The sequence below is a fragment of the Lycium ferocissimum genome, chromosome 1 (assembly GCF_029784015.1).
Source record: "Lycium ferocissimum isolate CSIRO_LF1 chromosome 1, AGI_CSIRO_Lferr_CH_V1, whole genome shotgun sequence".
Classification (NCBI taxonomy): Eukaryota; Viridiplantae; Streptophyta; class Magnoliopsida; order Solanales; family Solanaceae; genus Lycium; species Lycium ferocissimum.
The window spans coordinates 13208859-13223846 of NC_081342.1; the positions used below are offsets into that span (position 1 = coordinate 13208859).

Genomic DNA, 14988 nt, shown 5'->3' on the forward strand with positions numbered 1-14988 from the left:
TTTATTTTTAGTAATGTTGAGTACTTCATTTATGAACAGGTAAAAGTGCACGGAGGAAATAAATATGTGTCAAAGAATTAAAATTGAAGTGTACATGAGGAGAGAATAAATATTCAGTACTATGACATATGTCCATGTGGGATAAAAAAATAGTTTAGTAATGTGACCAAGTAATATGGGACGGAGGGAGTACTTCATTTATTAATTCTTAAAGAACTTGAAAAGTTAAAATTCAACAAGTATAAGTGCACGGAGAAAATAAATGTGTCGGAGAATTAAATTTGAAGTGTATACGTGTAGATATGAGAAAAGATAAATATTCAGTACTATGACATATGTCCATGTGAAATAAAAAAGTAATTGTTTAAAATGTACAATTTATATAGTTTGTGGTAAAAATTTATATTGTTGTGTTAGTTCTTTGAAGTGCATACGTGTATACATGAGAAGAGATAAATATTCAGTACTATAACATATGTCCACGTGGAATAAAAAAGTAGTTGGTTAAAATGTACAATTTATATAGCTTGTGGTACAAATTTGTATTACTGTATTAGTCCTCTCTTCACATTTATATATATTAGAAATAAGAAAAATATAGAATAGAAAAATAGACATATATTTTTAGTAATGTGGCCAAGTAATATGGGACGAAGGGAGTACTATGAAAGTCAAGTATAGTAATGTGGCCAAGTAATATGGGACGAAGGGAGTACTATGAAAAGTTAAGTATAGTAATGTAGCCAAGTAATATGGGACTAAGGAACTACTTCATTTATTAATTCTTAAAGAATGTGAAAAGTCAAATGTAGTAATGTGGCCAAGTAATATGGGACGAAGAGAGTATTTCATTTATTAATTCTTAAAGAACATAAAAAGTCAAAAGTGAACAAGTAAAAGTGTATGAAGAAAATAAATGTGTCGGAGAATTAAAATTGAAGTGCATACGTGTATACATGAGAAGAAAATAAATATTCAGCAAGAATGGAAAAAGTCAAAAGTGAATAAGTAAAAATGCACGGATATATGAGAAGAGAATAAATATTAAGTACTATAATATATATTTATATGGGATAAAAAAATAATTGGTTAAAGCGTAAGTAAGTAGATATCCCAAATTGCTAAAACATCTGTCAACCAATAGAGGTAAAAGGCTTATTCGTGTAGAGTTGAAAAGTAATGTGGGAAGAACTATTTGCCAATGAGATACGGCCAAGTATATAGTACAATGCATTCTACTTTTTGTACAATTAGCCAGTGCTATGTTCATCCACCCTTTCCCACTATAATATAAGTATATATATAATATAATATAAAAATAATAGATATATATATATATATATATATATATATAAATAAATATAATAGAATATAATAGAAATAGATGGGTACAACATGGAATGCTCTATGTACAATTTGCTAATGCTATGTTGGTCTTCCTTTGGCTATAGAATAGAATATAATAGAAATAGATAGGTACAACATAGAATGCTTTATGTAAAATTTGTTAATGCTATGTTAGTCCTCCTTTGGCACTTATATATAATAGAATATAATAGAAATGGAAGGGTACAACATGGAATGCTCCATGTACAATTTATTAATGCTATGTTAGTCCTCCTTTGGCTATAGAATGGCCAAAGTCATAGATGGACCCCTGAACTTGTCATGATTTTTCATCTAGACCCCCAACTGAAATGTTGACCATCTGAACCCCCGAACATAAGATAAAATGTGCTATTTGAACCCCTCGTGCAGCCGGACACACGCGTGAAGCTCACTTGCCGTGACATGGAAAAATAGACCAGCGACATGGAGCCATGTCATGTTACTCGTTTTTTTTTTTTTTTTTTTAATAAGCCATGTCAACAAAAACAATTAATTTTAACAAAAACTCTATTTTAAAATCTATTTAAATAATTAAAATAAATTGAAAAACCCAACCCATCCTCTCCGATAGCCCACCTCGCCGCCTACACTGCCGCCGCTGCCGCTTTCTTTTTTTAAAATTTTAATCATTAAAAATTAATTTTAACAAAAACTCTATTTTAAAATCTATTTAAATAATTAAAAAAATTGAAAAACCCAACCCATCCTCTCCGATAGCCCACCTCGCGCCGCCACGCGCCGCCCCGCCTCTGCGCAATCGCGCTTTCTTTTTTTAAATTTTTAATCATTAAAAATTAATTTTAACAAAAACTCTATTTTAAAATCTATTTAAATAATTAAAAAAAATTGAAAAACCCAACCCATCCTCTCGGATATCCCACTTCACCGCCACCACTGCCGCCACTTCCCCCGCCGCCGCCACTTCAAAATCTATTTAAATAGCGTTTTTGTTAAAATTAATTTTTAATGATTAAAAATTTAAAAAAAAAAGCGGCGGCGGCGGAGGAGGCAGCGGCGACGATGGCGGCGGTAGGTGGGCTATCGGAGAGGATGGGTTGGGTTTTTCAATTTTTTTTTTTAATTATTTAAATAGATTTTAAAATGTAGTTTTTGTTAAAATTAATTTTTAATGATTAAAAAGAAAAAAAAGAAAAAAATTGGTCTCTCACGCTCGTTTAAAGCGGTGAGCTTCACGCGTATGCCGGCTTGCACGAGGGGTTCAAATGGCACGGTTTATCTTATGTTCGAGGTTCGGATGGTCAACGTTACAGTTGGCAGTGCAGATGGAAAATCAGGACAAGTTCAGGGGTTCATCTATGACTTTGGCCGCTATAGAATAGAATATAATAGAAATAGATAGGTACAACATAGAATGCTCTATGTACAATTTGTTAATGTTATGTTGGTCCTTCTTTGGCACTTGTATATAATAGAATATAATAGAAATAGATGGGTACAACATCAAATGCTCCATGTACAATTTGTTAATGCTATGTTGGTCCTCCTTTGGCACTTCTATATAATATAAAAGAAATATAGAATATAATATAATAGAAATAAATGGGTACAATATGGAATGCTCTATGTACAATTTGTTAATACTATATTGATCCTCCTTTAGCACTTATATATAATAATAATAATAGAAATATAATAGCAGAAAAATTAAGAAAAGAAAAAGATTAAGGATAAACAAATAATGGCTGCTACGCGTCTACGTTGTTGCATATATGGACATTTGGCAGTGCTTAGCACAACGTTAACAAATTATTTATCCCTTTGCCTAAAAGTTTGCAAATGGACACACGTCACATTTCACTTGCCACCATTTGAGCTTCGACCACGACAGCATAATGAACTAATTCAAATTTCAAACCACGAAAAAGCAAGATATTTGTTTGAATTTGAACAGTAAACAAGGGAAGAAAAATGTCGAAACATTAACTGGGAGCCAGTCAAACATAGCATGGGTGGAAATAACATGTGAAAATTCAGTCAAATCGTTTCATAATAACGTCAGTTAGTTAGAAATTAAATAAAGAACATATAATATAATATAATATAAATATTAGTTCTACCAAAAACCTTACTTATAATAGTAAAATATTTTCTCCGTCTCAATTTATATGACACTTTTCACTTTTTGAGAGTTAATTTAACTAAATTTTAATTGATTTAGATTAACTCAATATTATAATATTAAAATTTATATATTTGAAAACTATATGAAAAGTACTATAAGTTGCAACATTCCTCATATTAATTTGGTGAAAAAATACATTTTAAAATGTTGATCAAAATTCATGTAGTTTGAAGCTCGGGTAGTGAAAAGTTTCACATAAATTGGGATAGAAAGAGTACTGCATTATAAAAAATAGCTATTATAAGGTCTATCCCTAAGGGGTCGTTTGGTATGTGGCTAGATTATTATAATTCGGAGACTGATTTATCTCATCTGAAAAATGGAATAAAATAATTCAAAGTTAATAGATTAAGGTGGGATATCTCATTCTTAAGATTGTGCTTCATTTTATATTTTATTCAGTAAAAGGTGTAAACTTATTATGAGATGATAAATTTATACAATATAATATAAAAAATTAGTGTTCGAATACGACAACTTATACCATGCACCAATCCCTTTAAGTTATTAATTTCACTTTATCATAATCATGTATGCATAATCATCTTCTAGATGATATTACATACCAGTATCAATATTTATTAAGAGAGTGGCTAAGCCGACATATCAGACATCAATAACAGTGGAAAGAGACGTAGATTAATTTTCTTGTTTGGATAAGAACGGGAATAGGAGTCTCGAATTGGATTTCAACATTTGTACAAAACAAAAAAACAAACCTTCAAACAATCATGTCTCAAACACCAGTACTATAATAATACTCCCTCTGTTTCAATTTATATGAACCCATTTAACTGGACATAATATTTTAAAAAAAGGTGAAGACTTTTGAAATTTATAATTCAAAATAAGTTTTAAATATTTATGTGGCTATAAATCATTTCATAAAGTGAATTTGCTTCCAAATTCGAAAAAAAATCATTCATTTTGACAAAAATTTAAAAAGAAATAGGTTCACATAAATTGAAACAGTGGAGTATTATTTTACAATGTGCTAGGTGGGTCCCACGAAATTTAGACAATATTATTACAATGTGCTAGGTGCGTCCCACGTAATTTAGACAATATTATTACAATGTGCTAGGTGGGTCCCACGTAATTTAGCCTTCGGATTCGCTTTCACTCATCAAACCGAATACTCAGTAAACCGCCACCTTTTTCTCTGTTTTGTGATTTTCTTTCCACCACTTTCTTGCCCATTTTTTCTCTCTATAATAATATCATCTTTACATTTCTACAAAGTCCTGTAAAAAAAATTTCTTTGAATTGTTACTCGAAAAGATGTCGAAACCTAAGTTCACAAGAATACCTAGCATGAGGGAGAGAGTTGAGGATACTCTGTCTGCTAATCGTAATCAGCTAGTTGCTCTCCTCTCTAGGTATAAATATAAACAACTATATATACTTACACCTCTATATTTGTCTTTAATTTTCTGATAGATCAACTCCAAACATGCTCTGGTGAAATTATGGGTTCTTGAAATCTTGGTTTTGATAGCATGATTTGTATTGTTAAAGTGTCTGATCATATTATCTAAGAGTGTTAAAGATAGCAAATTCAAGATTACTTTATGGGTTCAAAATGAGTATATTTATTGAGATTTTGGTGATTTTTACATGTATATGTTCCGAAATTACAAGTACTGAGTTCAGTTGAACTCGTAGTTTGTTAACTACATCCGAGACAACACACTATTGATTGATTGTATTATGTGTCAACATGCTACACACTGGATTCTGATTCTTTTTCATGGCCAAATATATTAAAAGCTTAATTTTGGTTTAGTTTGAATGATTTTTGGGTTCAACTACTACCATGTGAGCTTGGCAAAAAATAAGTTGACAAAACAACTAGTTTTAATTGATTTATTTTTTAAATATATTGGAGAAATTTCAAGGTTTCTTTTTGTTTGTTCGTTTCTCCAGTTTGAGTTATTCATCTATATATGTTTTTTTGTTTGTTTGAAGATACGTGGCGCAGGGAAAGGGGATATTGCAACCTCACCACTTGATTGATGAGTTCAACAACGCAGTATGTGATGATACTGCTTGTGAGAAGCTCAAAGAAGGTCCCTTTTGTGAAATCTTGAAATCTACTCAGGTATATTTCACCAATCCAGGCCATTAAACATGATAAATATGTTCTCTCTTTATTAATTTTTTTTTTTTTTGGGTGTGTGTGTGTCTTTCAGGAAATTTGAGAATGAACTGCAAGTGTTGTCTGTTTCATGCCTTAGCTAGAGTGATTTAAAAAAAAAAAAAAAAAAAAAAAAAAAAAAAAAAAAAACACTGGAAACTTACTTAAAAAAAAAAATCCTTTGTTCATCGGTAAAGCCTGCTTTATTATGTATGAAGAAAGCATTTGAAGAGCCTACCCAAGATTGAAGAAAAAAGATGTAAAAGATGGTGTTCATCTTCTTTTTAAGGGTCAGCTTTTTGGATTTTCTGATCATACCTTCCCTAGAGGCGAATCCAGTATTTAGACTCTATGAGTTCAATCTTTAAGGTTCTTGGCGTTGAACTTATTGCTTTTTGAAATTATGGGCCCAGACCTATAATTTGTTGCTAATTTAGTAGAGTTTTACACTTAAATTCATTCGCGGTTCAACTGAACCCAGTACCTGCATGCTGCATCCATCCCTAACCTTACCCATGTAGAGGCGGGATCCAGAATTTAAACTTGATGGGTTCAACCTTTACGATCCTTTCCTTGAATCCGTTTCACTTTTGAAATTATGGGTTCTAACGTGTGTTGAAATATTTGCAAATTTCTACACATAAATCTATGCTCCGTGTCGAAAATACTGGGTTCGATTGAACTCAATAATCCAGGTTACCTGCCTCTGTCTCCATGCTTCCACTTCTTCATGTGACTGATACACTACCATTTCACTGTTTGAATTAGTTGCTTAATATCAGAGCAGCTTTTGATGTTACTTACTTGTCTCTGACTGAATTTCTTGTTCGTTTTGCTGACAAGTAGTTTATTCTGTTAATGCTTTCGCTTTGTTGTCAAAATAGGAAGCCATTGTGCTCCCACCATTTGTTGCTATAGCAGTTCGTCCAAGGCCAGGTGTTTGGGAATATGTTCGTGTTAATGTATATGATCTGAGTGTTGAACAATTGTCTATTCCTGAATATCTTCGTTTCAAGGAAGAACTTGTGGATGGAGAGTAAGTTCTTTCTTATCTCTGATTCTCTATTGCAAGTACGAAACATCAAAACTTACAGAAGTTGAATATCTTTACAAAATATGTTGATTTCAAATGTTGTACGCTAGGGATAACAATCACTTTGTGCTTGAGCTGGATTTTGAGCCATTTAATGCATCAGTTCCTCGTCCATCACGCTCATCATCCATTGGCAATGGAGTCCAATTCCTCAATCGTCATTTGTCCTCAATTATGTTCCGCAGCAAAGAGTCTCTGGACCCATTACTTGATTTCCTTAGAGGACACAATCATAAAGGGAATGTAAGTACTGAAAGCAGTTTTTCCTTTGTAAATGTCTGTTTGTCCCTCATTGTCTACCACTCACATCTTTCGGTACGTTGCAACCATTATAAGATATGTAAAATGCTCCTACATCGAATTTCATCATCAACAAACTATCTGCTATTGTATTGCTGGATGAAGAGCACCATTATTTTTTATCTTTCCACTTGATGGATGCTCCCTCCATCCCAATTTATGTGGTACACTTCTTTTTTAAGTCTGTCCCAGAAAGAACGTCACATTTTTATAATTAGAAACAACTTAACTTTAAAATTCCTTTTTTTCCCTTAATAAAATGATATATAGGCACACAAATGTCTAAGGTTTGTTTTAGACCACAAATTTCGAAAGTCTTCCGTCCTTCTTTAAACTTTGTGCCTAGTCAAACGGTGCGACATAAATTGGGACTGAGGGAGTAATAGTTTATCCATCAGTTGACTTTCGAGAATAATATTGTCTCACTTGAAAATGTTAAAGAAGTATTACGACTTGTATTTGTAAGATGGATTGTCTATCTATGCAGGTCTTGATGTTGAATGAACGTATACAGCGAATCTCCAGGCTGGAGTCCTCTCTTAATAAAGCAGAGGATTATCTCAACAAGCTACCACCAGATACATCTTATAAAGAGTTTGAATATGCGTGAGTTTGTACATACATGTTTTGCCTTCTTACAAGCGTATGCAATTGCTCAAGAGAAGGGCAAGATATAGTAGTTGAAACTGTCTTTATGGAAACCACGTGCATGCAGATTGCAAGAATTGGGCTTTGAGAGAGGTTGGGGTGATACTGCAAAACGTGTATTGGAGACGATGCATCTGCTGTCTGACATTCTTCAGGCTCCTGATCCCTCAACCTTGGAGACTTTTCTTGGTAGATTACCAATGGTGTTCAATGTCGTCATATTATCTCCTCATGGATTCTTCGGCCAAGCAAATGTCTTGGGTTTGCCGGACACTGGTGGCCAGGTAATAACAAGGAGAAAAGGGTCTTGTATTATGTAAATAGTTTGCTTACAGCTCCAATCTCTTTTGGGATATTCCCCTTAAACAGTTTGGTATCAGCTAGTTCCTCCTCCCCATAAATATTGTCACCTAGTTTTTTCGTTCAATCTAAACAGTTTGGTATCAGCTCGGACCCTTCACTTTTGCTGCCGCACCTGTGTCCGACACGACACGACAACGACACCGACACCGACACCGGATTCGTGTCGGATCTGGTCAAACAACATTGGATGCTTTGACCAAATCCATGGACCAATCTGAGAAAAAATTTGAGGCCAAATTGGAAGAAACGGCGAGCTCTTGAAGAGTGGACACTTATTGTATCTGGAAGAGTTTCAAGTTAATTAAAAATTAATATTTAATTATAAATGAAACATAACTATAAAAATTATTTTTGTTTTTTATTTCTAGGCATAGATTTAGGTGTTTTTCTTATAATTTGAATTATTTTAGCAGAATCCCCGCACCCGTATCCGCACCTGGATCGTACCCCCGAATCTTAAAATTTAGAGTATGCCGAATCCGACCTGTAGATCCGTACCCGTATCCGACACTCGACACCGAGTCCGAGCAACATAGGTTTCCGGAAGATCCTTAGCTCAAGAAAAAGCATAGGAAAGGTTAGATATGGGTAACAATTCAAAGCAATTATGAAAATGAAAACAACGAAAGTGAATAAGTCATGATAAACCATTCTGTGCAAACAGATACTCTTAAATCAAGGGACAAGAAACTAAAGATCAATGCAACTACTCGCAAGAAAGGATAAACGCGACTACCTACTAGCTTTCTACCCTGATTTGAGTCCTCCATACCCTCTTATCTAAGGTCATGTCCTCGGTAAGCTGAAGATGTGTCATGTCCTGTCTAATCACCTCTCTCCAATATTTCTTCGGCCTACCTCTACCTCTTCTGAAACCATCCATAGCCAGCCTCTCGCACCTCCGCACCGGGGCATTTGTGTCTCTTCGGATCACATGCTCAAACCATCTCAGTCTCGCTTCCCGCATCTTGTCCTCTGCCGAGGCTACTCCTACCTTGTCTCGAATAACTTCATTCCTAATCCTATCGCTCCTATTGTTCCCACACATCCATCGCAGCATTCTCATGTCCGCCACTTTCATCTTCTGAACGTGAGACTTCTTGACTGGCCAACACTCCGCCCCATACAACATAGTCGGCCTAACCACCACTTTGTAGAACTTGCCTTTGAGTTTTGGTGGCACCTTCTTGTCGCACAACACTCTGGAGGCAAGCCTCCATTTCATCCACCCTGCACCAATACGGTGTGTGAGCTACAATATTAGCTAATGAATGAATATATATTTTTTGGAGAAAGTGACGAAATATGGGAACATATGTATCTACTAAGGGTGTTTGGTAGGAAGGAAAATGTCTTCTTGGAAAAAGTTTTCTAGGTCTACTTATTTTCTAGTGTTTGGTGAATAAGCAAAACAAATTGTCCCAAAAGCATTTTTGTATATAATTTATTCAAACACTACAGGACTGAGGGCGGGGTAGGGGTGTGAGGGTGGGTGGGCGGGCTGTGTTGAGAGTGGAGAGGAGACAATTAGTGTGGAAGGCTAGTCATGGAACTTGTTTCCATACTTCCACTAGGAAAGTCAATTCTCGTCATTTTAAGGGACTAATTCTTTTAGAGAAAATGTTCTCCAAGAATTTTTGACCAACCCACTACAATTGAAAAATGTTTTCTGTTTCCCTCCATATCAAACACACCCTATTACACCCCTCCAGAAAAGCATAATATCTGGTCTTCTATTTAGTACTTATGGGAAAGGCTATCTTCTTTGGGAAATTCCAAATATTACATTTGGTTTTCCTCTCCCTGCAAATTATATGCTGAATCATCGCTAGATGTGCCAGTTTAACTTTAGACATAAGGGTTAATAAGCGACCATTACTCTGTCCTTTGTTGCAGTAGGCTTGATCAGGCACTCTGCTTTTGTATTGTAGTTAATATAGTTCGTATAGTTGCCAGAAGCTAGAGCAGTGTTGGAAAACTCAGTAATAGTAATTTTAGGCAATGCTTATTACTGCTAATGTTACTGAAGCATCCATGTTTTTTGTTGATTTTGTTCTCCTTTTGGTTGATTCGTAGGTTGTCTATATACTGGATCAAGTGCGTGCCTTGGAGGCCGAAATGCTTCTTAGGATAAAGCGACAAGGACTTACCTTCAAGCCTAGAATCCTTGTTGTGAGTACATATCTGATATGCAAGCTCTTATTTGGTGTGTGGGATTGCAGTTGACATAAATATGTTTTCTCTGATTGCAAAAGGTCACCCGACTGATACCTGATGCTAAAGGAACTACATGCAACCAGAGATTGGAGAGAATTAGTGGAACTGAATACTCGCATATTTTACGTGTCCCGTTTAGGACTGAGAATGGAATCCTTCATAAATGGATATCTAGGTTTGATGTATGGCCTTACCTGGAGAAGTTTACTGAGGTAACCTCTTTGTCCCTTGGAAATCGCCTTTTGTTGCTGATGTTTTTCTGCTAATATGTATTGGAAGAAGACATAATTGCCCTTTTATAATATCTCTGGACCTTTCTATTAGCTATACATTTTCCATCTAATGTTTTCACATGTCTTCTTGACCAGGATGCGGGAGGTGAAATCGTTGCTGAGCTCCAGGGGAAACCAGATCTGATTATTGGCAATTATAGTGATGGAAATTTAGTTGCCTCCCTGTTAGCATATAAAATGGGTGTCACAGAGGTAGGAAAGATATAATTCTTTAACTGGGTAGCACAATGTCTTGAGGTTATGTATCGGCAATAGTAATTTTGCAGTAATTTTACCCTTTGCTTTTTTTTTTTCCTTTTCCTTTCCAGTGTACCATTGCTCACGCGTTGGAGAAAACAAAGTATCCTGATTCTGACATCTATTGGAAAAAGTTTGAGGAGAAATATCATTTTTCATGTCAGTTTACTGCTGATCTACTGGCAATGAATCATTCAGATTTCATTATCACCAGTACTTACCAAGAGATTGCAGGAACGTGAGTCATCTTAATTTGGTCGTTTAAATCTGATACTCTTGCCTGGTTGTCTATTTAGTCCATTTTGTAGTTCATATATGACATCATCATTTGAGGAACTGTGATTGGTGATTAAACTTACATATCTGTGGAAGCTCTACAATTTATTTTGTAATTGGATAAACAATCTTTGTTTTCCACCTGAGCTTGTAGTCAGAGAAATAATTGTCAGAGTTTGAGCTAAAACTTGGTTCATTATCTGTGGAGTATATTTTGATGTGTGGCAATTTACAATTTCATACTGCAACTGTACTGCAACTTAGGTTATCTCTACTACTTTATTGTCAGTACGTTTATTTCTTTAATATTTTCTTCTTAGCATTTCACTCTTGCACTTCTTGCATACCTGTCCTTAAAAATGATTTTCTCGAGCCGAGGGTCTATCGATAACAGCCTCTCTACCCCGCAAGGGTGGGGTAAGGTTTGCGTACATCTCACCCTCCCAAGAACCCACTTGTGGGACTATACTGGGTATGTTGTTGTTGCTTGCAATTTACAATTTCATCTTTCTATTTCTTATATTTGTATATGTTTGGGCTTTTCTTTGTGTTGATCATGTTTACATGGCTGAACCTAGAAAAAAAGTGAGTTTGCTAGCTGATCCGTACTCATTGGATGCTTTAAAGTCAGTATATGTTTTGCTACAAGAATGACCAATGTTGTTAAATAAGAAGTAAATATCGATTGGATACAAAGTTATTCATCTAGTAAGCAAGCAGAAAAAAAGAGGACAAATGTAACATCCTCAACCCATTTGAGACTTATAAAAATTTGTATGTAGAAATTTTTTCGGTTTGTAACCACATGTATATTATTCCATATGGATGTGAACATTGATGTGACTTAGACTTCTAAATGTTTTGTATTCCATATCCAACAGAGTTTTACAGAGTTAAGAGGAGAAGAGTGAGGAAATACTAAATGTACGGTGCTACCCTTGGCTTCATATCTGGAAACTGAATTCAGTGTTCCTGTTTGGTCCTTGATTTCATTCTCCCCTTTCTAGCTTGAGCTACATCAAAGAAATTTCCACCAGTTGTGAAAAAAATAATGCTCACCTTACTGATGCAACATAGAAAACATGTTTTCTCTGCGAAGACCAATCATTTTTTTCTGCCTGTTAAATCACCTCAGGATAAAAGTGCCTATGAATAGCATTGTAACTCGTGTCATGATTCATGAATAGGGTACTAGAATTGGATGGTTGAGAAATAGTAGATGGTCGATTGTTAATCCACTAAACATGCACTTAATGACTTATATGATGGAAAATATGATGGCACAGATTTATTTTGTTAGTAACATAGTACTTAATCCTTTATTTTATACAATCGGCCTGGCTACAATTTTGTCTTGAGAGTTTATGGAGGTTACTTAATTAATATTGTGGGGACATAATGATGTTAGGCATTAGACGAGATGCTTTGCTTACAATTTGATAACCGCTTGTTTCAGGAAGACTACTGTTGGTCAGTATGAGAGTCATGGTTCTTTCACACTCCCAGGCCTATATCGGGTTGTCCATGGCATTGATGTTTTTGATCCCAAATTCAATATAGTGTCTCCTGGAGCTGACATGACAATTTACTTCCCCTATTCTGACACGGAAAAGAGACTAACGTCTTTGCATGGCTCGATTGAGAAATTGTTATTTGATCCCGAGCAGAATGAAGAGCATATGTAAGTGAGACATATCCTAGTAATTTGGAGTAGGTTACGCATTGATTTGCATAAATATGGACCTGACACCCAGAGATTTGCTACCTTAAAAAAGGAGGGTCTAATATGATTCTCTACAAATAAACTTCTAATGAAATTTGTTCAAAATATTTTTATATCTACTTATTTATAATATTTTTATGTTCTTCTTTAAATGGTTAATGCTTTATTTTTTGATAAGTGGTTAGTTTCCACAATTCTAAATTAATGCCATTGTCATAGTAGCTTTGTACATGCATAAAGATTGCTCATACGATCCAAAGATCCAAATAAGGCAACAATGTCGCAGTACTTGGACCTGCTTCTGCTAAACCACCCTTGATTGCAATAGTTAATATGAGAGTATATAATAGAGATTGGATTTTTGTACTTTGCTTCTGATTGGTAGTTTTATTGTGATCCATAAATTAGCGGAGACTGATGTCATACTCTTTGATTACAGAGGTCACCTGAATGATCAATCAAAACCCATAATTTTTTCAATGGCAAGGCTTGACCGGGTTAAGAACATTACGGGACTAGTTGAGTGCTATGCTAAAAATGCCACACTGAGGGAATTGGCGAACCTTGTTGTAGTAGCTGGATACAACGATGTAAAGAAATCCAATGATAGAGAAGAAATAGCAGAAATTGAGAAGATGCATACTCTTATTAAGGAGCATAACTTGGATGGCCAATTCAGATGGATATCATCCCAAACAAACCGGGCACGTAATGGTGAGCTCTATCGCTATATAGCTGACAAGAGAGGTATATTTGTTCAGGTATGATGTGTTTGTATCGAATCGTTTCCACTTCCATTTTCCTGGACCGAAAGAAAAGGTGGTTATCGGTGACAAATATCTTCCTTTCAGCCTGCATTTTATGAAGCATTTGGACTCACCGTGGTTGAAGCTATGACTTGTGGTCTTCCAACATTTGCAACTTGCCATGGTGGTCCCATGGAGATCATTGACAATGGTGTATCTGGGTTCCATATAGATCCTTATCATCCCGATAAAGCTGCTGACCTCATGGCGGAATTCTTCCAACGCTGCAAAGATGATCCTACACACTGGGAAAAAATATCTGCATCTGGTCTCCAAAGGATTCTTGACAGGTTTTTATAGAAAGAAGATTAAAGAATGTTCCCTTGATATTGTGTGAATGAAAGATAGCTTTCCCATCTTTGTTTTGAACATCACTCAATTTCTCGTGTTTTACCAATTTTAAGGTTTACATGGAATATTTACTCGGAGAGGCTGATGACTTTGGCTGGTGTATATGGTTTCTGGAAGCTTGTTTCAAAACTTGAGAGGCGTGAAACTAGACGATACTTAGAGATGTTCTACATTCTCAAATTCCGTGAGCTGGTGAGTGCCTTTTTTGCTCATTCTCATTTCAATCAAAAATATAAATGCGGTTTAAGTATTATTTTACACAAACATGTCCGCGCTTGGGGCTGTAGAAAGGACTTTTCAAGACAATTTATGTAAGATTTACTGTGTTTCCAGGCAAAATCTGTTCCTCTAGCAATTGAAGACAAGCACTGAGCATTGATGGTGCGAGCAGTAGGATTTTGTGAAAATAATCATAATGGCATGGATTGGAGCAGCTGTGTAACTCTAGCGAAATGTAGACATAGATGTTACACTTAACTCATTGTTCCACCATCAATAAATGTGACGAGAAAAACAATGGGCTGCCCCTATCTACTTGAACTAAGGGGGTGGCTGATATGCACTTTACTGTGTGTGTTTTTGGTTGAAAAGACACTTATGTTAATAGGGAATACTACTTACTGTTGCATATTTTGCTCCAAGAGGATTGGCATACTTGGACGACTAAAGGCTGCTCTGTAAGTTCTATGGATGGGGTACCAAAAGGAGGGTCATTTGCACATCTTCCCTATCTGGTCATTTGCACTTCTTACGTATCTTGTGCTGGTCTTTAATTTTTGCCCCTCATAATAAATAAATTTTTGCGGGGCGTTAATTTATATTTTCTCACATCATGTATCCCATCAGTTACGCCCCACGACGTAAGTTTCTAAAAGAAACTTACGTTTAGAAACTTACGCACCACTAAACATAAGTTCTGTTGTGAGGGACAAAAATTAAACACCAGCCCATTTGAAGGGCAAATCTTGCAGTTTCTGTTCAGTTCCAATTTCTTTTTCCTGCATAACTAATG

General features: G+C 35.4%; 1 protein-coding gene across 1 annotated transcript; it reads left to right on the forward strand.

Moving 5' to 3' along the window:
- The first annotated feature begins 4680 nt into the window (after positions 1 to 4680).
- LOC132048857 (sucrose synthase 2-like) lies at positions 4681 to 14636 on the forward strand. The gene is made up of 15 exons (XM_059439547.1): positions 4681 to 4911; positions 5501 to 5633; positions 6554 to 6705; positions 6813 to 7005; positions 7550 to 7668; positions 7778 to 7994; positions 10150 to 10245; positions 10329 to 10502; positions 10659 to 10775; positions 10892 to 11058; positions 12553 to 12777; positions 13259 to 13580; positions 13671 to 13915; positions 14030 to 14168; positions 14310 to 14636. Exons 1-15 carry the CDS (start codon positions 4814 to 4816, stop codon positions 14346 to 14348), a joined length of 2436 nt encoding a protein of 811 aa, XP_059295530.1. The 5' UTR covers positions 4681 to 4813; the 3' UTR covers positions 14349 to 14636.
- Positions 14637 to 14988: the final 352 nt, after the last annotated feature.

Bases quoted from the DNA above. Each gene is read 5' to 3' on its own strand.
- LOC132048857 (XM_059439547.1), top strand. From the start codon at position 4,814: ATGTCGAAACCTAAGTTCACAAGAATACCTAGCATGAGGGAGAGAGTT. The intron at 7,669-7,777 runs GTGAGTTTGTAC...ACGTGCATGCAG, and splicing joins TATAAAGAGTTTGAATATGC to ATTGCAAGAATTGGGCTTTG. The intron at 10,503-10,658 runs GTAACCTCTTTG...CTTCTTGACCAG, and splicing joins ACCTGGAGAAGTTTACTGAG to GATGCGGGAGGTGAAATCGT.